This window comes from Odocoileus virginianus, chromosome 34, assembly GCF_023699985.2.
Source record: "Odocoileus virginianus isolate 20LAN1187 ecotype Illinois chromosome 34, Ovbor_1.2, whole genome shotgun sequence".
NCBI classification, from domain to species: Eukaryota; Metazoa; Chordata; class Mammalia; order Artiodactyla; family Cervidae; genus Odocoileus; species Odocoileus virginianus.
In genome coordinates, this window is record NC_069707.1 from 21,601,360 (window position 1) to 21,627,052 (window position 25,693).

The following is a 25,693-nucleotide window of genomic DNA, read 5'->3' on the forward strand; positions in this document are numbered from 1 at the left end:
GCTTGAAGTGGGGGAAAGGAAACAGCTTGAGGTTCTCCTTTGGGTGGTCCATGCACTTTTGCTTCTCCAATTCTGGAAGAATACGCAGTGAGCATTGGCTTAGCAGCAGGTCAAGGGAGGGTCCGGCCGAGGTGGTTGGGGTGATGGGCGGCAGACCTGGGAAGTGATCCATCTCAGTTCCTTACTGGGATTTCAAGGTCAATCTATGGCAGTGTGTTTCTGGCTTAGTTCCCTCATTACTTACTTTTATACCTTAGTTATAAATTTCCAGAATAAATGGCACTGTACCATAATCCTAGAAATGGAATAGATTCCATGAAAACAGCCCTACAGAATAAGAAAGAATCTCAGGGCTACCATTATTTTTTTCCTTTTCTACTCACTATGTCTCTTAATGGTGCTTTTTTAGAATACCTCCCTTTATAAAGGGCTTCCCTTGTGGCTCAGCTAGTGAAGAATCCACCTGCAATGCAGGAGACCTGGGATTGATCCCTGGGTTAGGAAAATCCCCTGGAAAAGGAAGGCTACCCACTCCAGAATTCGCGCCTGGAGAATTCCATGCACTTTATAGTCCATTGGGTCACAAAGTGTCAGACACAACCAAACGACTTTCACTGAGCCCTTTATGAGAAGTCCAACATTTCTAAGATGCATATACAGTTGCAAGGAACAGGAGCTAAACTTCCTTTGCTGATAAGACCCAGTTTGTGGGATTTGGGAGTGCAGTTAGATCCATGGCCTTGTATTTTCCCGGTTGGAGTGAGAAAGTCTTCAACTGAGTGCATACTCAATGGGTGTTCCATCGGCAGAGCACCGCTGCAGGCGATGTAGATGGAGCCAGGAAGGGTTCTAAAGACTGCTCTCCTTAAAGAAGCTTAAATCTCTTTGAAGTACACCACACGTAAGTCAGCTACTATTTAAAAAAAAAAAAAACACTTTTATTAAAACCTGAGAAGGATGTTCCGTTTTTGCATAAAGCACTTTAATCCCTGCCTCATGACTTTCAACAAGGAACTATGATGTTGAAGAGAGAGAGAGAAGAAAGAATTTGTGGTATAAGGCATTCCTATAGCTTGTGTCTCTTCAAGTAACAGAAACATGAAGCACTGGGAATTTGCTGGTGGTCCAGTGGTTAGAATTCATACTTTCACTGCCATGGCCCAGGTTCGATCCTGGTTAGGGAACTAAGATCCCACAAATTGCACAGTGTGCCCCCCGCCCCAACCAAGAAAAAAAAAAACAAAACCAAAATCAACCAACAAAGCAACCAATCACAACAACAAAAAACTTAACACATTGCTTACTAAGACCTATGAGTAAGTTACTGTGAGAGAGACTTGGAATACAAAAGATCCCCTTACTGTTACCCCAAGTGAATTAAGGGATATGATACAGACTTGCTTTATTAAGTTCAGATAAACAAAGGAATTTACGTTGTCTTACCCAGAGAGATGCATAAGTGGAATCCACTCTCATGGTCTTTATTCATCTTATAAATAATATCTCAGGAATGGGGCTCTACTAATATTAACTCATTTAGCCTATGTAATGGGGCTTCCCAGGTGTGGCACAGTGGTAAAGAATCTGTCTGCCAACGCAGAAGATGAAAAAGATGCAGGTTTGATCCCTAGGTTGGGAAGATCCTCTGGAGTAGGAAATGGCAACTTACTCCAATATTATTACCTGGAAAATTCCATGAACAGAGGAACCTGGTGGTCTACAGGCCATGGGATCATAAATAGTTGGACACGAATGAACACTAAGCACCTATGTAACAACTCCATAAAGGATTAATGATAGCTGTCTACTTAGCATTAGTTTTACTAAGTATTTATTTTTGAGCTATAATAAGGGGATAGGTGTTTAGTATTAAAATTATTTGGGTAAATGAGTTGGAACTGGAAATACAGTACATCAAGATTTCCAGGAGAAATATCAACAACTTCAGACATGCAGATGATACCTACCATTCTAATGGCAGAAAGTGAAGAGGAACTAAAGAGCCTCTTGATGAGGATGAAAGAGGAGAGTGAAAAAGCTGGCTTAAAATTCAACATTCAAACAACTAAGATCATGTCATTCGGTCCCATCACTTCATGGCAAATAGATGGGGAAAAAGTGGAAACAGTGACAGATTTTATTTTCTTGGACTCCAAAATCACTGCAGATAGTGACAGCAGCTATGGAATTAAAAGACACTTGCTCCTTGGAAGAAAAGGTATGACAACCTAGACAGCATATTAAAAAGCAGAGAACATCACTTTGCCAACAAAGGTCTGTATAGTCAAAGCTATGATTTTCGCAGTAGTCATATATGGATGTAGAGTTAGACCACAAGGAAGGCTGAGCACCAAAGAATTTAAGCTTTTGAACTGTGGTGCTGGAGAAGACTCTTGAGAGTCCCTTGGACTGCAAGGAGATCAAACCAGTCAATTCTAAAGAAAATCAACCTTGAATATTCATTGGAAGGACTGATGCTAAAGCTGCAGCTCCAATACTATGTCCACCTGATGCAAAGAGACTACTCATTGGAAAAGACCCTGCCGGTGGGAAAGACTGAAGGCAGGAGAAGGGGGATGACAGATGATGAGATGGTTGGATGGCATCACTGATTCAATGGACAACAGTTTGAGCAAACTCCAGGAGACAGTGAACGACAGGGAAGCCTGGAGTGCTGCAGTCCATGGGGCCACCAAGAGTCGGACACAACCGAGCGACTGAGCAATATACAGAACCTAGAGAGATCCTACAACTGTAACCAAACATGTCGCCAAATCAAAGATTTGATGTTTCTTAAATTTCCTCTAAAATTAGATAAAATTGATATGACTGACTGTGGCTTCCTGGACATACTTCATCCATACATGCCTAGAGGATTTTCATGTGATAGTAAAATAAAGGCTTTTAACTTTAAATAAAGAATATCTATGAATACTCATCTTATTATTGTAAAGTGAAGTGAAGTGGTGTCCGACTCTTTGCGACCCCATGGGCTGTAGCCTATCAGGCTCCTCCGTCCATGGGATTTTCCAGACAAGAATACTGGAGTGGGTAGCCACTTCCTTCTCCAGGGGATCTCCCCGACCCAGGGATCGAACCCGGGGCCTCCTGCATTGTAGGCAGATGCTTTACCACACCAGGGACTATTGTAAGAAAGAGTCAAATCACATTATTTATTTTCGTCAGGTATCCAAGATTTTCATCCTCCTCTTGTCACAGAAATCACCTTAGCAGAAAGTGCAAGCCACAGGAAGGTGAAAATACAGAGCAGCAATTCCACTGACTGTTTTTCAGAGGTCAGCTTGGATCACACCGTCTGCTCTCTGACGAGGTCTGTGATGCTATGTGTTACAGATAGCGCATCTTACAGGTTGTTCCCAGTGATAAATAACACATTGCAGGGAACACTCCAGATGAATCGGAGCAGCGGTCTGAACGCTCCTTTAATTTGAATTTCATTATTCCAGGGCTGAGAATTCTAGTCCTGGAAGAGCACACTGCTCTGTTTGGGCTCCCTTTCAATAAGTGTCTCTCTGGAATTTTTCCCTCCCCTTGGCAGCACACTCAGCAGTAGTCAACTCCACGGGACTGCCATGCAGTGAGACAACGCTGCAAGCGAAGGGCCTCCTACACAGAAGAGCCTCTACATGCCCCGTCAAGAGGCTAGTACAACCTTCAGCTTCTGACAGTCACTTCTCTCACTAATTTGTATCACCTTCCATCCCCACACTCAGGGACATTTTCTGGAGGTACCATTATGAGGCCAAACTGTATTTCTTCATCACAGAGAGGTGTCAGCTACATTAGAAGAAAGTCCATATTACTTAATTTAATGTTTAGCTGATTCCTTACCAAAAGTGGGGCTTGATAGAAATTCAAATGCTGCAACTTCACGTGTTTTTAAAAATACCACCAAAAGGAAAATTTAGCCTGGGTACCAGAAATATGTTCTTCTCTTTCTGAGATGGTAAAATTCCGTCCCTGACACTTTTTAGCTTTTTTCCCCCTAGGAACTGTCCAGGGAAATGATGTATGATAAATATGATTTTCATATAATAGACCTGTATTCATACTTGGAATTAGAAAATCTCATAATTTCTATGGGCATCTTTAAGGAAACCATAAACCCTCCTTCATTTCATAATGTAATCATCACCACCATCTTCTATGTCTTTAAAAAAAATTTGTTTATTTATCTCTTTATGGCTGCCCACAGGCTTTTTCTAGTTGCAGCAAGCAGGGGCTACTCTCTCGTTGCAGTGTTCGGGCTCCTCATGGCAGTGGCTTTTCTTGTTGCAGAGCATGGACTCCAGGGTGTTAGGGTTTCAGCAGTTGTGGGGCATGGGCCTAGTTGTCTCACAATATGTGGAATCTTCCCAGACCAGGGATCGAACCCGTGTCCCCTGCATTGGCAGGTGGATTCTTAACCACTGGACCACCAGGAAAGTGCACCACTTTCCATAGCGACTGGACATGCACTTTGACTTCTATTAGGCACTGGGGATAAAGACATTGATAAGGCCATCTTTGGCTTCCCTGATGCTTCAGTGGTAAAGAATCTGCATGCCAAGTACAGGAGATACGGGGTTGATCCCTGGATCGGGAAGATCCCCTGGAGGAAATGGCAGCCCACTCCAGTATTCTTTCCTGGGAAATCCCATGGTCAGAGAAGCCTGGTAAGCCACAGTCCATGGGGCTGCAAAATAGTCAGACACACCTTAGCACCTAAATAACAACGAAGGCCATCTTTGCCGTCATGTCTTTGCAATCCAACAAATTTTGCAATCCAAAATTCTAACGTATTTAAATTTTTACCTTTCCATTGGCCAGAAAGTGAAGGGAAAGAACCTTAAAAATGAAATCTTTAATAGGAAAAATATAGCCTGGGGAGGGTTAGGACTAGCACTGGCAAAGAAATCAGGCTTCTCTGAAAGCAAGAAAGCCCACAGTGATGGGCTGAAGAACACTCCAATTCCTCCACCCCAGATGGCCACATCCTAACCCCTAGAATCTGTGCATGTTGCCGTTGCTGTTCCATCGCTCAGTCGTGTCCAACACTTTGCGACCCCATTGACTGCAGCACGCCAGGCTTCCCTGTGCATATGTTACCTTATATAACAGAAGAGACTTCGCAAGTGTGATTAAATTAGATCTTGAGATTATCCTGGATTATCTGGGTGGGCTCAGTCTAACTACAAGAGTCCTTGGAAAAGGTAGGCAAGAGGATGAGACTCAGGGGAGAAGATGTAAGGACCAGAGCTGATGTTAGAGATGAGAAGAAGCAATGCTACTGACTTCGAAGATGGAGAAAGGGGCCAGGTACCAAAGAGTGTGGGTGGGCTCTATGTGAAAGTAAAGGCAAGGAAATGAATTCTCCTCTAGAGCTTTGCAGGTGGTGCTAGTGGTAAAGAATTCGTCTGTCAGTGCAGGAGATACAAGAGACATGGGTTCGATTCCTAGGTCAGGAAGATCCCCTGGAGAAGGAAATGGCAACTCACTCCAGTATTCCTGCCCAGAGAATCCCATGGATAGAAGACTCTGGCGGGCTAAAGTCTATGGGGTCACAAAGAGTCAGATTCAACTGAAGAGACTTAGCACGCACCTAGCACATGCACTAGAGTTTCCAAAGAAATGCAGCCCTACCGGCACACTTCAGAACTGTAAGAAAATAAACCTGCGTGGCTTAAGCCACTAAACTTGCAGTTATTTGTTACAGTGATAACAGGAAACTAATACAGGCTCTCTTTACCCCACTAGAAGCTAGACTTGGTTCCCAACACAAAGAAAAATACATGTGATCCTTGCAATTCCAAATATAACAAACATTTGTACATGTGTGCTCAGTTGTGTCTGACTCTGTGACCCCACAGACTCTAGCTCGTCAGGCTCCTCTGCCCATGGAATTTTCCAGGCAAGAATACTGGAATGGGTTGCCATTTCCTCCTCCAGGGGATCTTCCTGACCCAGGGATCAAACCTGAGTCTCCTGCATTGGCAGCTGGATTCCTTACCCTTGAGCCACCTGGGAAGCCCACAATAAACCTTCAGCACTGGCCTATCCTAAATTGACTATTTCTTTGAACTTATCTGCTGCCACTCTCTCTTGAAATCAAGTCACTTCCTCTATATTGACGTCCAAGCCATCCCCCCAATGGATGAAGCCTGCCCGATCTCATGTTGTTCCCTATTCCTGATACTCACAGTTTCTTCACAAATCTGCATGTCCTCAGAGATGCCTTCCTTGACCACTCTGTCTTCAAGCAGCCCCATCATGCTCCTGACACCACATTCTATTTTGCTTCACAACACTTACAACTACCTCATATATTTGCTCACGTATCCATCTCCCCTGATAGAATGTAAGCCCTGTTTTGTTCACTGCTATATGGCCAGAGCCTGGACAATTTCTCCAACACTGTGGGTGCTCAAAGCAAAATGTTTGAGTACACAAAACTACTATGGGGGTTATCGACTGGCACAGCAAATGGTGCTGGGGTATTTCTCTTTCTCCAGATAAAGAACATCAGCTCTAGGCCTTTCCTTGTTAGCGTGTCTAATCTTTGTATACCTCTGGAGTTAATGAGGAAAAATGAGCAGCAACTTCCCTTGGAAATATTAAGAAAGATATCTTTCACTTTCTGAGTGAGAGAAAGGGAGAGTTTTATTTCAGGTGAGACAATAGAATAAATATGCTATATGGAAATAATCGTTCAGTTGAATTGTTGAAATCTAACTTCAATATCTCTCTGAGTCCTAAGATGCTCCCCTCTTTCTCTCTCTCCCATCTTTTATACACGTATGTATATACTTTATATAGCAAAAGAAACATATTGGGATAGTACACAATTTATGAAACTTTATTCCACAAACAAAACCTATAGTGATATCTCAAAAGGCTATGAATTACTAAAAGATTGATCATAGATCTGGCTCAAATTGAGTAAGTTTCTAAAAGACCTAAGCTATTACAGAGAATAAGATAATGCTTATGATTGAGAAGACACTCACAAGTTCATATTTTAACCAATATAACAACACTTGTGTGTAATATGGTAATAAATATAATAAACACAAAATAATAAAAATGGTTTTTAAACAATCACACTATAATTTACAGAGCAAACTATTTTCTGCCTAAAATCAATCCTCTTGTGAAGTACTTCACTCATCCTAGTGAGGTTATTATCGTTTAGAACATTTTTATAAATTCAATTGGAATTACCATCAGAGATGGAAGAAAGAAGATATACAAATGGCCAACAAACATAGGAAAGAAAACTCAACATCATTAGTCATAAGGGTAATGCAAATCAAAACCATGGTGAGACAATATTTCACATCACTAGGATGGCTATTACTTAAAAAATGGCCTCATCAACTGTGTTGATGAGGATATTCATAAGCTGGAACCCTCATATATTATTGGTGGGCATGTGAAATGGTGCGGCCACTGTGGAAACAGTTTAGTAGTTCCTCAAAAGTTAAACACAAAATTACCATATGACTTAGCAATTCTACTTCTAGGCATATTCCCTAAAGGACTGAAAACAGATACCCCCAAAAATACATGTACACAAATGCTTACAATATTTAACAATATTCATGACAGCTAAATGGTGGAACCAACCCAAATGTCCATCAGTGGATGAATGGGCACACAAAATGTGGCACATCCATACAGCAGAATCCACACAGAATCCATACTGATGTTATTCAGGCATAAAAAGGAAAAGAGTATTGATACATTCTGCAATGTAGATGAACCTTGAAAACTTTATCCTAAGTAAACAAAAAAAAATCAGATAATAAAAGGTCATACACCATATGATCCCACTTACACGAATGTTCAGAATAGGTAAATCCACATGGAGAGAAAGCAGATTGGTGCATATAAGAGGCTTAGGTGGAGGGGAAAATAGAGAATGACTGTACAGTGGATAGAGAAAGAGTTTTCTTTTGGATGATGAAAATATTTTAGAACCAGGTAGAGTAGTTGGTGGGCTTTCTCAGTGTGCTAGTGATAATGAACCCACCTGTCAAAGCAGGAGACATAAGAGATGGCAGGTCCAATCCCTGGATCAGGAAGATCCCCCAGAGGAGGGAATGGCAACCCACTCTAGTATCCTTGCCTAGAGAATCCCATGGACAGAGGAGCCTGGTGGGCTACAGTTTCATAGGGTTGCAAAGAGTCAGACAAGACTGAAGCAACTTGGTATGCATGCACAGAGTAATTGGTAGTTATACAACACCGTGAATTTACTAAATACCACTGAATTGTATACTTTAAAATGGTTAATTTTATACTACATAAATTTCACCTCAATTAAAAAATTTTTTTATAAAAATGAGAAGATTCTTTTGAATTCTCCAGGGCTACCTACGTAGTAACATATCATATTGCTTGTGGTTAGTTACTTAATAAATATTTATGAAACTTAATGGTAGAAAGTATTTATGCCCTGAAAGCAAATTTATTTTTTAGAATTGGTCAAGATCATTCTAGGCCAAGTCAGCTGAATAAGTTATCAAATTGAATCATGCCATCTTAGTTGTGAAAATAATAATGTGTAACGACAAAATCAGAGACCACTGCCAGAAATGAATAAAACTGAGAAGGACCCTGTGGGGTCTTTTCAGGGACAGACCCCCCCCCCCCTCACCCCTCAGGTTCCCTGTTTCTTGTTTGAAAAGCTTTAGCCTCCTAGGCCTTCCCCAAGTTCCAAAGAGCAAATTTAATTAGAGAAGTGAGAAAATGCAGAAACAAAGGAAAGCAGTCAATTAAGACAAAACAGAGTTTAGCCATAAAACAAAGTCAAGGACCTTTAGTTCCTTCTCAAGAGCTATCAATAATAACCTGAGCCATATCTTTGGGTTATTTTGAAGATACTAAAACCCCCATCAGGTGGAAGAAGTTAACTTCAAACTAACACCAGTATGATGACCCCAGACCAGTTGGAACCAGATGTTGAGAATGTTGACTCCTGAAATACCACCCAGTTTCCCCACCATCAACCAATCAGAAGAATGTCCATGACTTGATCAGGTACCTTGTGACCCTCTCCCTCAACTTACCTTTAAAAGCCCTTCCCTGAAAGCCATTGGGGACGTCAGGTCTTTTAAGCATGAGCTGCCTGTTCTCCTTGTTTGATCCCTTGTTAGATACTTTGCAATAAACACCGTACATTCCTTCACCACAGTCCAGGGTCAGTAGATTGGCATTACTGCGCATGGGCGAATAGACTCAGGTTTGGCTTTGTAACTCATGTTTCCCTCTGCTTACAGAGCCTATTCCTCAAACCCTCAGCCCACATGTCACCTCCCCTTGGAGCTTCTCCACTCTCGTCAGGCAGAGCTTCCTCTTGAATCTTCCCCTTTGCACTGTACACAGCTACCCTAAGCACTTCCTCTTCTAGAACTTATCTGTCTTCCCACAGCAGTGTCAGCTCAAAAGGAAACAATAGTTCCATTTTACTGACAGACACTTAGCAAGAAGCACCATGTTGGCAGATAGAAGGCTTCACAAATGTTTGTTGAATGACAGAATGAATGAACAAAGTTTGGTATGGTCTATAAATTGACTTGAGAGACAACTTGAAAATCAGAATTTCCTATTTGTTTTGAGTAATATCAACATTCTAAAATTAATGTATACCCATCCAGTGTGGTTTTTGAAAGAAATTCTCTTTGGCTGCTTAAATTCTAATATCTCTGCTAAAATCCATCCCTGTCCTTTAACTGACATCTTATACTTTTTCTCCTTAGAGTGACTGGCATGCACAGAATTCTTATGCATCTTAAGAAAGATGCTCTTAAGACCAAAGTTTTTCAAAATAAACCTATGCTAACTTGCTCTCATAAAAGTAAACAACGGGTCTTTGTCATTAAGGAAGAAATGTTTTAATATTTTTGTAATCAAGCTGCCACTGCAATTCTGCCAGGCCTCTCTTATCTCATGGGAACATCCTCTGATAACAATGCAGTTTTGTGCTAAATTTCAAACAAATCTGGGCCACTGCAGGTTTGAAGGGGTGGGGACAGTCATGTGATTATGTGGCTTCATTCTGTTGTTACCCAAAACAAGATGAAATTCTTAGCATTTTTCTTTGACATTGGGCCACTTCTTGAAACTTGAAACAGCATGAAACTTAAAAGCGTTCAAGCAAATTGAAATAAGAAAAAAAAAATCAATGTTCAACTGAAACCACACCAAACTGATAACAAGATTTTACAAAGCTATGCTTACAAATCTCCTGAGTTCTGTAACCCAGTCTTATTTAAACAGCCAATCATTGGGATGGAATTCACATTACCAAAAATAGTACTTGCATCCCCCCAGCACAAGCACTCAGGGTTCTGATCACTACTTGGTGTTATAACATATATTTCTTTGCTTATCTGTTTGTTGCCTTTTTGTCCCAATACTGTGAGAGTTCTGTGGAGCAGGGACTGGGTATATCTTATCACTGTTGTGTTCTCTGCAGGCAAAAGGGTATCTAACACAGTAGATTCTCCATTCTTATTTGTTGAATAAATCTTTCATTTAAAGTATATCCCCAAATTGTGATAATTAAAGGAGATACGTTATAAGAAAGATATACCTCGAAGCAATTCAAAACAGTAAGCTTCACCTAGTCATTTTTAACAATTGCAAATTTCACACACTTGCTAGTGGAATTAAATCATTAGAGATGCATTGATGTGATATAAAAGGGGACATAAAACAAAGTGCTCAGGTGAAGCTGAAATCACTATGTAACACAGAACTTAATTTGAGAAGTTATCAAACATTATTTGAATAAACCATCCAAGTAGCGGTAGAGTTTAAATACTGAGTCACCAAATAAAACTTCAATATATCTCAAAATAAACACAGTTCTAGAGGAGAAAGTATCTTATTCTCTTGCATATACATAACTAAAAGTGTTAGCCGCTCAATCGTGTCTGACTCTTTGCGACCCCATGGACTGTAGCCCACCAGGCTCCTCTGTCCATGGAATTCTGGAATGGGTTGTCATGCCCTTCTCCAATGGATCTTCCCAACCCAGGGACTGAACCTGGGTCTCTTGTGTTACGGGAAGATTCTTTACTGTCTTGAGTCACCAGCGAAGCCCCATATGTATATATATATATACATACACACACATACACACATACATACACACACACTTTTGGTTTTTGTCTGCACTGCGCAGCATGTGGGATCTTAGTTCCCCCACCAGGGATCAAACCTGTGCTCCCTGCAGTGGACGCATGGAATCTTAACCACTGGACCACCAGGGAAGTCCTTGTGACCATATTTTTAACGTGAGAGAAATAATGTACTCAGCAAGTATTTATGACAAGAGACCAAGGTACTAACACTTTATTCACCCCCAGCATGTTTCTTGACTCCTGGTTCATTACAGTATTTTTTTTTTCAGCTCTCCATCTCTCATTTCCACTACTGCACTCAACTCTTAGACTGAGTGATAACTCAGATTCACCTCCCTGGCTGGGTCACCCTCTGGCTTCCTGGCTCAGCCCTTCTAGAAGCCCCTCACCCGATCCAGTGCCCTCCAGGGGCTGGCCTTAAAGACAGTTTGAATGCCATGCCCCCATCCAGCAGACACAGGGTGTTTACCCATCTGAATCCAACTACATGCCATGAAAACCAACTGCTTCCCTACAACATGAACATGCATTGAGGATATATTTCCAAGTTGCCTACTTTACCCATATATCTCAAGTCCACTCTCAACACAGGAAGACAAAAGAAAATCTAGTTCAAATGTAAAAAAAAAAAAATAAAAATTTTTTTAATTTAAAATTTTTGGCCACACTGTGCAGTATGCAGGATCTTAGTTTCCTGACCAGGGACTGAATCCGTGCCCCCTGCCTTGGAAGCACGAAGGCTTAACCACTGGGTCACCAGAAAAGTTAAAAAATCTAGCCGAAATGTTCTTGTTGTGGTCATGTTGTTCTTTAGCCACTCAACTGTGTCTGACTCTTTATGATCCGAAGGACAGGCTCCTCTGTCCTTGAGACTTCCCAGGCAAGAATACTAGAGTGAGTTGCCACTTCCTTCTCCAGGGGATCTTCCCAACCCACAGATTGAACCTGTGTCTCTTTTGTCTCCTGCATTGGTGGGTGGATTCTTTACCACCAGCACCACCTGGGAAGCCCTGCAAATGAATCACAAGGACCAAATGCTTGTAAGATAAGCATTAACAAGATTTCATAGCTAGTTCTGATGAATAAAAGAACAAATTCAATAATAGCTTGTGTTGGGGCAGTGTGTGGAATGATGGGAAGACAGACCTTCAAACCACTCATCCTAAAATACTGTGAGGTGAGGACCCACACTGTTAGTATCTGAGGTATATTTACTCAGGCTATTGGATCCCACATGGCAAGGCAGTATAATCTGTGCTGCTTTCTGGTTAACTGATGAAAAAACACAACGTACTGGCTTTTAAACATTTCTAAAGGCAGTGCATGCTTATTGTAAAAGCAAAACTCAGAAGACCTCAAACTAAATCTAAACGTATGAAGTAAAATATAAACGTTCCCCCTCATTCCCCAGGGATTGAGAACTACTAATAGCTTGGGATACACTCTTTCCAGACATTGCTCATGCACACACAAATTGTTTTTATAAATACAAAGCTGGTTTTATATGCCATAATCACATTAAGTTATTTTTAACAATAGCTCAGAACTATGTCTCTCTTATCTGGGTATTACATCTAAGCTTCCCTCCCCTCACCCCCCCAACCCAGGTATGAAGAACAAGGCACATTTAAGTCCAGTGATATGTTTTAGGTATTTTGAAAAAGAATTTCTCTTTCTGAGGAAGGCAATTGGAAATATTCAAAGAAAATAGATAAAAAGTATCATTAGATTGAGCCCTTTTCCAGTTGAACTCTAATTTCTTTTTGCTTCTCATGTATGTGGACATTTCAGGGGCCTCATTCCTTCGATATACTCAAATCCGCCTTGAGGGATTAAAAAAAAAACCACCTTTGTTTAGTTACATGGTACTTCATGAGATATCAAATTTAACACATGTTTGACACATACTATAATTATTTCATGTTCTAGCTTTCCCTTCAAGGAACCCCTACAAAAATATACATTTAAAAATTATAGATTTGAGGATATCCCTGGTGGTCCAGTGGTTAGGACTTCACCTTCCAATACAGGGAGTGTGGGTTTGATCTCTGGTGGGGGATCTAAGATCCCACATGCCTTGGGGCCAAAAAAACAAAAAACAGAAGCAACATTGTAACAAATCCAATAAAGACAAAAAAAATTCTAGATTTGGCTTAATGGCAGTCAAGCAGTGGCTCAGAAGGTAAAAAAATTGCCTGCAATATGGAAGACCTGGATTCGATCCCTGGGTTGGGAAGATCCCTTGGAGAAGGGAATGGTTACCCACTCCATTATTCTGGCCTGGAGAATTCTATGGACAGGGAAGCCTGGAGGGCTACAGTCCATGGAGTCTCAAAGAGCTGGACACAACTAAGCAACTTTCACTTTCAAGCAGGAAAAAAAAATCCAGATTCCCAACAACTACACCTGGGGGTATAAGGAGTTTACCAATGAGAATGTATAGATCCACCATCATCAGTTTAGTTCAGTTCAGTCACTCAGTTATGCCCAACTCTTTGTGACCCCACGGACTGCAGCACACCAGGCTTCCCTATCCATCACCAACTCCCAGAGCTTGTTCAAATTCATGTCCATCGAGTCGGTGATGCCATCTGACCATCTCATCCTCTGTTGTCCCCTTCTCCAGTCTTCAATCCTTCCCAGCATCAGGGTCTTTTCCAATGAGTCAGTTCTTTGCATCAGGTGGCCAAAGTATTGGAGCTTCGGCTTCAGAATCAGTCCTTCCAAAGAATATTTAGGACTGATTTCCTTTAGGATTGACTGGTTTGCCATCATGGTGCTACAGAAAACATTTTGCAGCTTACTAACAATGGCACAAGCAGTGAGTCAGCCAGCGTACACTAAGAACCTACTGTGTGCCACATACTGGGCTAGGAAACCAAGGAGAAGACAACTTTGCCCTTGAGCCACTGCTCCAGGTGTGGCCTGGGCTGATGGGGATAGTGGAGGTGAAGGATCAATGGTATGTTGGCCAGGAGAGTTCAGGGAGTAGGTAACCCTGCAGTCAGGTGGAAAAGGGTTTCCAGATGGTGATAATGAACCAAGTATCCTGAAAGACAAACAGGAATCCACCAGGTGAAGAACAGGGAAGAAACAGGGGACAAGAAAAAGAACATGGTGCAAAGGAGAGAAGTAAGAAGACATAATATTGAGGATGAGACGGAGAGCCTGGAGTGTCAGGGCCCAAGACTGTGTGACTAGAAAGTGAAAGAACGTGAAAGTTGCTCAGTCATGTCCGACTCTGTGACCCAGGCCTGAATTCTCCAGGCCAGAATACTGGAGCTGTTCCCTTCTCCAAGGGATCTTCCCAACTCAGGGATCAAACCCAGGTCTCCTGCATTGCGGGCAGATTCTTCACCAGCTGAGCCACAAGGGGAGCCCAAGAATACTGGAGTGGGTAGCCTATCCCTTCTCCAGAGGATCTTCCTGACCCAGGAATCGAACTGGGGTCGCCTGCATTGTAGGCAAATTCTTTACCAACTGAGCTATCAGGGAAGCCATGTGACTAGAGGTGGGAGGTAATGTCGGTGATACAGGTTGTTTCTCTTATAAGCAGACAAGAACTTTGTGTGAGAACCTTGAATTTTCATTTTACCCTGACAGCATGGGCAAGATCAGTGAAGATTTTGTCAAAAACTAGGAAATAAATTGAATTGCCACTTAGTTTAAGTAAATGTCAAAAAAATTCATGAACTCCAGCTCATACACATGAATCACAGGAAAACTACTCAGGCCCTCATGGAGTCTGTGTCCTATTACTTCGGGCACAAGGATAACAGTCTTGATGGTCTGGTTTCCTAGACCACAAAAGATAAGAAACAGCATATGCAGACTTTTTTTTTATTTGGTATCTATATAAGATGACAGATGTTAACTAAAATGATTGTGATGATCATTTCACAAGATATATAAGCCAAGTCATGATTCTGTACAGCTTAACCTGATACAGTGCTCTTATATCGATTATATCTCAATAATACTGAAAGATTTGGAAATATGGAAAGGGAGGGGAAGGGAACTGACAGAAGCCAATGCCCTGAAAACAGCAAAAAGGGACAACCAAGCATCTGAAGATGCAGGGGAGGGCAGCGGAGCCAGACCAGGCGTGGTGGGGGGCCCTCTCAACCACTTGAAAGGCAGCTGTCAGGATCAAATGAGTTCATATTTGTAAAGATTTAAAATGCACGTGGGCACTAAGTGAGTCTGCTGTTATGTTATACTCCTACTAGAGCCAAGTGTAATTAACCCGGTATTTCGATGAGGAAGGTGAGCTCGTGGATGTGCCCAACACGCCATGCCAGGCTGTGGGAGAGACAGTCAGGAAACATATCTTCCTTTTCTGACTCCAAGTCTAGTTTCTTTCCATGACTCCAAATAGTAGAGTATGTTCAACTGGATAAGACAGGAAAGTGTGATGCGCTTAGTTGCAAATATAAGAATGACTCTCATGCAACATATAAACCTGAGAGTTGGTGGTGGGTGAGCACCCTCATTGCTGCTGAGTCCTGTGCTATTCCAGGGAGGATGCAACTGTGGTAACAAAATGCCCTTCCAGCCCCAACCCCGAGGGGACTGGGGGTGTGTGGGAACTCAGCCCTGATCACCTCGGTTTTTCTTGTTGAATAAGCCAGAATCGAACCTGTGCCACCTTCCCCAATGTCTTCTGCTGACCTGCTTCATAAACTAGCATCTGCTTTGGTTTCTCTCTCTAATTTGCCTGAATCCCCTACCCATACTCCAGTCCCTACTCCAGAACTGGACCTCCACACCCAATCTCTCTGCAAATGATAGGGCTGCTTATTTGTTATACTCTTGCCCTTTCTCCCCTGCCATATAAACACATGCCCTTCATACGCATGGACCCCTCATTCATGAACTTCTACTGGAATTTCCAGCTGATTTCCAGTCTCCAATCACCCGATTGCATATCCAAGTACAGACAGTTTCATGGACACTGTGACCAAAGCCATTTGTCTGTCCTCCCCTGAGACAGCCTCTGTGGCCAGGACAAATATAACCACATTTCCCTGAAAAACAATATTGTATGCAACCCGAAGGGTAAATTGTGTTTGGATTTCCTTCTGCATAAAAGTCAATGGGAATCAGATTTGGCATGGCCCATGCCTCATGAGTTGGCAAATGGCCAAGCATATCCTCAACCAGACATGCTTTTTATATGTCAATACAACTTTTCCCGTGGTGCAGTTAAGCCATGCATGAGGCTGATCTCTGAAAATAAATACTGAATACACTTCTTTGCCTTAGTTTCAGATCTGTAAAAGTACAACTGATCACTTTAAATGTTTACATAATTCGCTGGAGAACTGTGAGAAATGTACTATATTTGTTAGCATTTTTGAAGATGAAAGGGATATTATTGAAACATGTACAGTATTCCAAAAAAAAATCACTTATTTCTCAGTTTGTGTTTAAAAAAAAAAGTTCTGTGGGACTCAATTTTCTTTTAAAATTACCCAAGGACCCAGAAGTACATTAGGAGTTTTGTACTTCTGAAGGTCCATGAAAACCTTCTTTGGAACTGCTAGGGACAAAGCCCCATGACTGTCAGCAAAAAGGACACCTCCGTTTAGAGAAGATTAGAGTTGTGATGAAAACTGACGCAAGCCAGGAAATTTAAGTTACTGGTGGTGCTTCATTCTAAATGTATGCCACAGATCTCCTGGTTCTTTACAAAGTCTGGATTTTTAAAGGCAAAGCTGACTTTTGTCTTCAACTTTCTGGCCTTTTTCAACTAGAGTCATAGTCACACCATTATTTAAACAAATGTATTTGAACTTCCTTAAGTTAAGACTGATCCTTAGGTTAATGAGTGTTGTAAAATGCTTATTGTTTGAGCAAAGGGGTTGGCTCCACCTACTGACATCTGTTCCATAAACACCACAGACAAGCATCATGGGTACTGTGAAAATACAAGTCTCACAGGGGACACCTAAGATATTTTTGCTCTTGAACCATGCTGGCCATTCTCATAGGTAAAGACTGGCCATCTTTCCTTTAATAAGGGGATGTGGTTGTTGTTTAGTCGCTAAGTCATTTCTGACTCTTTCTTGGCCCCATGGACTCTAGCCACCAGGCTCCTCTGTCCATGGAATTTCCCAGGCAAGATACTGGAGTGGGTTGCCATTTCCTTCTCCAGGGGGTCTTCCTGACCCAAGGATCAAACCTGCATCTCCTGAATTGGTGGGCGGATTCTTGACCACTGAGCCATCAGAGAAACCCTTAATAAGGGGATACCCTTATTTAAAATGCCCTAAATTAAGTTGCTTGTAAAAATAGATGGTTGCCAATTTCCATTGCTAAGAAAATCACACCCAAATATATGAAAAGCAAACAGAGGCAGGTAGCAGGTGAGAAACTAAAAGCAAGTTGGGTGGGTGAAGTTTCAAGGAAGTCTCAGTCAAGGTATGGAAGGAACCTCACGAATGCTCTCCAGAGGGGTAAGATGGAGAGAACATGACTCACCTCCCCTCCTGGACAACTGCCTCACCGAGAGATGCTTCTTTGTTTACAGGTTAGAGCAGGTCTCCAATAGGATCTATCAGAGCACTCTTGTAAATGGCACGAGATCTTTATGATTCTAGTTAATAATGTGATTGCATAATGACAGCAAGCAAGTATTAAAAACACACAAAGCAGTGAAACTGGCTCCGTTTGAGCATCTTTGTTAAAAAGTCCCTTCAACCGACAGTGAGTCTCACCAGTATGCAGTATACCCACGAAGTATTCTTTATACAGCTGTCCTTTGTCCCCATGGGAGATTCTAGATTGAGACTGGGATGGCAATAGATAGATTTCTTCCTCTTATACTGTGTGTGCTTTGTCACTCAGTCATGTCCAACTCTTTGCAACCCTATGGACTGTAGCCCACCAGACTCCTGTGTCCACGGGGATTCTCCAGGCAAGACTACTGGAGTGAGTTGCCAAGCCCTCCTCCAGGGGATCTTCCCGACCCAGGGATTGAACCTGTGTCTCCTGCGACTCCTGCATTGCAGGCGGATTCTTTACTGCTGAGCTACCTGGGAAGCCCAGATAGATAGATAGATAGATAAACAGGAAGATAGGTAGATAAACGGAGATGATAGACTAGGTAGGCAGATAGATTTTAATTCCATAAGTGATTCTGATGAGCTCCCCACTGCTTGTCTTAAATGCTAAGCGGCTACATCACTCAACAGACAGAATAAATTAATTCATGGTTTCTATGTAAGTAGGAACACACAACACAAGATACACCTCAGGCTTTATTTCAGCCAGTTTATTCCTTTGCCCTCTTATTGAACATGTATCTTCCTTCAGACTCTCCACTAGGGGATGAACTTATGAAGAAGACAGCCGTGTCTTTTGGCGCGTGTGGCCTGGTCCAAAGGGTAGACACCCAGAGGAGCATGATAGCATACCCGGCACATGTGGGAAGGCGGGGGAGAGTGTTCATGGCAATAGAGAAAAGAGAAAACTCATTCTATCCTGAGAAATTGCAGAAGGATCCACAGAGGTAGGGACAATGGAGTTGGGACTTATTCAATGAGGAGGTTTTTCAAACTGGTGAGGGGGTGGCCACGATGGGGGTTCCACATAGAAGGATCAGCATGTTTAATGATGTGTGTTTTGGAGGCGTACTAAAAAGTGCAGGGTGGCCAGACTACAGTCTGTGAGAGTGAGGCGGGTGGGGAGAAGAGGCAGGAGGCGGAGCACGAGGGGCCGTGAGTTGGGGGGATATCAGGAACATGGTGCAGGGGTGACATCACAGGCAAAACCGGGATGGGGGCCCCTTGGAGCCTCCAATACTAGATGCTTCACTTGCCAAAAAAAAAACACTCAGAGCTTAAAACCCTCTGCCATACTTTTTCAAGTGATCCTCATGACCATATGAGATAATTAAATTCAATATTATAAGAGATGATTTTAATGAATTTTGTTGTTTCCCTTAAGAGTTCTATATTAAGCTTTGTGTAAAAAGCACCACTTATTAACCAAAATGCTCAGAAAAGCAAATTACTGAATCAGCTCCATGCTTTAATATTTAAGGTCATGGTCAGTTCAGAATGATCTGAAACTCTGGTGTGTTTGTGTGTGCATGTTCGGAGGGGGGACTCAGGTGGACAGGACCTATTTCTCTATGATTAAAAAGCAGGATGCCTCTGGTGACTGGTGAGTCACATAATACGGCAATCAGAGCATAGGTGTCTAATAGTGGCTCTGACCCAGCCACTCAGCACAGATACACAGCTGCTGCTGCTGCTAAGTCACATCAGTCGTGTCCGACTCTGTGCGACCCCATAGACGGCAGCCTCCCCCATCCCTGGGATTCTCAAGGCAAGAACACTGGAGTGAGTTGCCATTTCCTTCTCCAGTGCATGAAAGTGAAAAGGGAAAGTAAAGTCGCTCAGTCATGTCCGACTCTTCACGACCCCATGGACTGCAGCCCACCAGGCTCCTCCGTCCATGGCATTTTCCAGACAAGAGTACTGGAGTGGGAGATACACAGCTAGGGATGGTTAAATCGTAGCCGTGCTCTTTGGGGTCTAATAATGTACCTTTTCTATTAGATAAAACTTGACAAGGGATGTTTAACATCTCTTAATAGTTAAAACCCACATGTAAAGTCTCACCAGAGAACATTTCGGCTGCTCTGGTGAATCGTTACTCAATACTTAATTTGCTAGGGAGACACGGGAGAAGGAAACAATCTTCCCAATTAGGAAGACTCTCCACACTGCTGTCTTCAATCAGGTCCACATACTCCCAGAGGACGGATTATAGAAAGCCAGGACTCAGCTTGCTGCGCTCCTTCCCTGCTGTGTCTCCCAGAAGCAGACCTTTGCCTCTTCTGCCCTTATCTTTCAGCTGTTTCCTCGGAGGCCTCTTCACCTGGCCAGCATCAGAGTCTACCCGGAAACAGATAATTCGCAAGCACAAATCCTCAGCTAGACGGGCCTACTCTTTGTGGGAAGAAAGAGGGAGGTGAGGAAGAAGAAGAGGTGAAGAGAGGGGAAGGGGGTGAAGAACTGGCTGCTGACTTCTGCAAGGTAGCGATTTCTATGAATAGATGTCTGTAACAGTCATTCTCATCTGGTTGCCCATTAGAATAGCCTGAGGAGCTTTTAAACAAATCCCAGTATCCAGACTCCACTCCAGGGATGTGATCGAATTTGCCCAAGGTGGGGCCCAGCGATGGATATACTTTATGAGCTCTCCAGGCACTTCTACTGGATGGCCGCAGTTGAGAACTCTAATTCCTTAACTCTTTGGAGGACACAACAAATGTCCATGATGTGTCAGCTGCCGTTAAAGATGCTTAAAGACTGGGAAGGAAAGCCTGAAATGGGGGATCATCTCAGAGAGACTACCAAGAGGTACAAAATTGTGAGGTGAGTTGTTTTAGTACTCCAAGGAAAGGCAGGGCCTCGAGACCTGCTGGGAAGATACACTGAAGGTGGGATGTGTGCTGGGCCTTGAAACAAGAGCTGGGTTTTCATCAGGTCCTCTCTCATCCCCACAGCCACACCACAGTCTAGACCCTTCTCAACAGATTTCACTTTTAGGGGGTTTCCTTTCTTGCTTGTCTCCTGTCTGTCCTGCCCAGGGTTATGCCTTGAAATCAGTCCTGTCTCACCGCTGTTCGTTGTTCGGTCTCTCAGTTGTGTCTGGCTCTTTGCAATCTCATTGACTACAGCATGCCAGGCTTCCCTGTCCACTATCTCCCGCTGTTTCACCAAGACTCTGCCCAAAACTTACTGGTAGAATAAAAGCCAAGCCTGCTTGGCTTTTCCTGCTAGGCCTGAGGCCCTTTTATGAACTTCACAGCACTGGTCCCAACCCAAGCATTTTATCTATTCCTTCTTAACTTCTACTTTCTCTGCTAGAATGAATTCCCATGATGACAAGCTCTATTTCATTCATTCGTACCCATATGGACCGGCAGAGAGTGAGTGACCAGGAAATATTTCCTGACGGTAAGGAAATAAGAGTGACTGAGGAAATTCCCCGGCAGTCTAGTGGCCAAGACTCCACCGTCCAATGCGTGGGGTGTGGGTTCAATCCCTGGTCGGGCAACTAAGGTCCCACATGCCATAGGGGTATGGGCCATAATTAGGAAACAAAAACAAAAAGAGTGACTGAATGGGAGGAGGGGAGAACAAGGGTAAGAAAAGGGAACATGCCTGTGTGTTCGTGTCTGCAGGAGAGACAGCAGGACAGCCCAAGGGGAACACAGGGTACTTCAGAAATGATTAGCAAATCACGTACTGTCCGATGGGTCCTTATAGCGACAGATGTCAAGGCTTGAACTTCATACCTGTTAAGGTGTAAAAACTGCCCCAGGACTGAGTGATCCAGGACTAGAAAAGGAAATCATGTTTCTAAAGCACAAAAAGTAGCGAGACAGAATTTTAGTTACTGTATATAATCAGAAGATTAAATATTTGGAAAAAATAGGCTTATGTGAGGAAATTCAAACTACTTTTGGGGAGATAGATAACTGGATGTTAAAGAATTATCTTCTATTAAGCTATTATTCAGAGCTACTTATCAAAACATTGCAGATACTTTATATCAAACAGTAGGAAAACCTGCCAGTCTCTTTGAAACTATGGCTTCTCTTGACATATATATTAAAATTTAAATAAAGGAGAGTATTACTTCCCAGCACATTTTTTCAAATCTTATAGTGGCTCACAGGGAAGTATAGAATTTGAAAAGAATTAATGTGATGTAAGATCTTGTTGTGCACAGGTGTAAAAAGAGATGTAACCACGGCTATTCTGTGACCTTCTAACCACTATTTCACTGAAAGAAAATGAAAGGGTTGAATTTCCCAGTTGTCCAGAACAATGTCTCTGCACTTTATTTAAATACCACTTAAAAATTCTTTCATGCCACTTTTCATAATTTCTGTTAATGATCCTAATATTAGCACATTCTTCAAGTGAAAATTTTGAATACATTTTTCATAGTGCTAACAAATTTCACTGGTGGACTCTATCAAAGAGCATTCTATTTTACAAATTGTCATAACTGTATGAGTGTTTATGAAAAAAACCACTTCAACTATCTTTTTTCTTACCCATATACTGACTTTTGGAAAAGGGAATGGCAACCCACTCCAGAATTCTTGCCTGGAGAATTCCATGGACAGAGGAGCCTGGCAGACTACAGTCCATGGGGTCGCAAGAGTTGGACACAACTGAGTGATTAATACACACACACACACACACTGACTTCTACCAAATAAAGTGTATAGGCAGAAGATCATCTTTGACCTTGGTATTTAAAAAAGAATTTCCTTTTGGAAAAATTGCCCTGCACTTATTAAATGATGGGGCTTCTCAGGTGGTGCAGAACCCACTTGCCAATCCAGGAGAAGCAGAAGACTTAGGTTCAATCCCTGGGAAGGTTCCCTGGAGCAGGAAATGGCAACCCACTCGTATTCTTGCCTGGAGAATTCCATAGACAGAGGAGCCTGACGGGCTACAGGCCATGGGGTCACAAAGAGTCGGACACTGAACACACACAATTAAGGTGACATTTGACTTATTTTTTAAATATTTATCATGTGCATACTGCATTCCAGGTATTGTACTTGATGCTATGGAAGACACAAAATGAAGAATTCTCACTCTCAAAGCAAAATGACAGCATGCATACTGCTAATGAATAATGCTAAATGACAGCATGAATTTTGCTAATGTCAAAAAGGGTTGGACTCGGGTTTATAAATCAACTATTTATTGAGTGAACTCTTATTTAGTCTTGGCTTCCTCATGTATAACTTGGAGAAAATAACATTTATTTATGACTGGATTGCAAGAATTAATGATAACAGTTCAGTTCAGTCACTCAGTCATGTCCAACTCTTTGCAACTCCATGACTGCAGAACGCCAGGCCTCCCTGTCCATCACCAACACCCAGAGCTTGCTCAAACTCATGTCCATCGACATGGCAGTGATGCCATCCAACCATCTCATCCTCTGCCCTCCCCTTTCCCTCCTGCCTTCAATCTTTCCCAGCATCAGGGTCTTTTCCAAAGAGTCAGTTCTTCACATCAAGTGGCCAAAGTATTGGAGTTTCAGCTTCAGCATCAGTCCTTCCAATGAATATTCAGGACTGATTTCCTTTAGGATTGACTGGTTTGATCTCCTTGCAGTCCAAGGGACTCTCAAGCATCTTCTCTAACACCACAGCTCAAATTAATGATACAACCTCTATAAAATAATTAAGTTGGTGCCTACAACACAATAGACATTTAAAAAAAGTAAGCTCCCTTCCTTTGAAGACATTTGACATTTAGTTAAATAGGATTTGCCTTTGTTATATATGTTCTTGATAACTGACTTATAAAGCAAAACTCTGAAATTAAATTTTTATATATAAAATCCCGTCATCAATCTTTAATAATTCATGTGAAATGTTAGTTTGGATAAATAAAATTTGTACATTGCTCCTAATCTCATAGATGTAATTGAATCCCACTCATTTCCAAAGCAGGTTTGAGTCCTAGCTCCCTTTCCTTCCTTATTTCATCCGATAGTGATGTTAACGAGCAGAGAAGTGCCCCAAAGCCTAGAAACAAGGAACAAGAAGAGAAATCCTGGACAGAGCTGACTCAAATATTTAATTTCTAAAGAATCAAGCATCGATATTTATACAAGTGAATAGTTTGCTAGTTCCTTCAAATGACTTCTATATTGGGAAACAGAAAGTTGAGAAGAATTCAGTTAAGAATAAAATGATAATGGACAGCAAAAATGAGAATGAAGGAAATTTAACAGTGACCCTCAAATCTGAGTTATACGCTTTGTAACTAGGCATCCCCAGGAGAACCTATAGTTAATACAACTGAGAAATGCTGCCATTTGTATTCCATCTTGGGAATTCACAATATATAATAGCACAGGCTAGAATTTACATGTCCATTTTACTAGCATGTTTAAAAATCTGTTTAACACTGTTAAACTCAGCAATTCCCAAAACTGTCCAAATACGAAATTCTGTGTTTCTGCATGTGGTTGTGAGCACAGGAAGGGGAAGGGGTGAGACTTTATTAATATTCTGTGGAATTAATACGCAATGTCATATAATTTAGAAAATGTTAGATTATTGATTTCTCCTGTCTGCCACCAAAATGTATCCTTGCTGGTTCTTTGTGTCTTTTCTTCACCCAAGAAAACCATTTGATTAGAATTCCTGTTTTATCTTATAGATATAGAAATATTAGAATTTGTTTTGCCTTTGGAAAGATGAGTGGTTGCAAAAGAAACAAACTCTCAGAACTAATATCAGTGATCTGAAAAACAAAAAACTAAAACAAAACCCAAAATTTTGTTTTAGAAACAAAGACTTTGTTCTGCTTCTGCCAAGAAACTCTTAAACCAAGTCTGCCAGTTCATTCTCGAGAGGCCAAAGTTATTGTACAATTAGAGTTAAAAACTACTAAAATGACTCTTTTAGAGTACTTTTATGTTTTAACACAAATCTATTTTTCCATTTGGCATTTTTGTTTTAAAGGACAGGAATTTCTATAATAATATTGGCATTTTGCAAACAGATGTTCCAAAAAGCAGATTACTTATATTTTAATCTCTCCCTTAGAAATAAGTCTTTATATGAATCCTGGGTGCTCTTAGAAATATTTATTTGATAAACTATGAAATGCTAAATAGCACCATAAATCATGATAAATTCAAAGGAAAATGCTATAAGTTTTATAGCTAATAAAATGTTCAATCAGATGGTAAAGAATCTGCCTGCAATGCAGAAGACCCAGCTTCAATCCTTGGGTTGGGAAGATCCTCTGCAGAAGGGAATGGCCACCCACTCCAGTATTCTTGCCTGGAAAATTCCATGGACAGGGGAGCCTGGAGGGCTATAGTTCATGGGGTAGCAAAGAGTAGGACACGACTGAGCAACTAACACTTATATCAAGAGCATTTCATAGAAGAAGAATGAATTTCTTTTTTAATTAAAAAGGAAATATGTTCTATTTTTTATTGTTTGTTCCCCTATATCAAGGTTGATAATCAAAGAATCCACTCACAAGTACATATATAAGTGTATATTATATTGTGCTATGCTTAGTCGCTCAGTCGTGTCTGACTCTTTGTGACCCCATGGACTGCAGCCTGCCAAGCTCCTCTGTCCATAAGGATTTTCCAGGCAAGAATACTGGAGTGGGTTGCCATGCCCTCCTCCAGAGGATGTTCCCAACCCAGTGATCAAACCCAGGTCTCCCGCATTGCAGGCAGATTCTTTACCATCTGAGCTACCAGGGAAGCCCGAGAGTACTGGAGTGGGGAACCCATCCCTTCTCCAGGGGATCTTCCCAACCCAGGAATTGAACCGGGGCCTCCTGCCTTATAGGTGGATTCTTCACCAGCTGAGCTACCAGGGAAGCACATATATTACATTATATATATGCAAATATATGCATACATAATATGTAGATATATATATGTGTGTGTGTGTATATAACATCGTATTTCTAAAAAGTATCATGGTTAACAGAATTATAAATACTAAGACAAGA

General features: G+C 41.7%; 1 protein-coding gene across 6 annotated transcripts in view; it reads right to left on the bottom strand.

Annotated features, from left to right (window-relative positions):
* PHACTR2 (phosphatase and actin regulator 2) overlaps positions 1–25,693 on the bottom strand; it is a 291,648-nt gene that overhangs the window by 185,490 nt on the left and 80,465 nt on the right. The window contains exon 1 of one of the 6 annotated variants that reach the window (XM_070461305.1): positions 9,072–9,243. The exons of the other annotated variants lie outside the window; for them this stretch is intronic. Within the exon in view, the coding sequence (XP_070317406.1) occupies positions 9,072–9,228 (157 nt within the window). The 5' untranslated portion in view covers positions 9,229–9,243. Of the gene's footprint in view, positions 1–9,071; positions 9,244–25,693 lie in introns of those variants that run through there. 6 annotated transcript variants of the gene reach the window in all.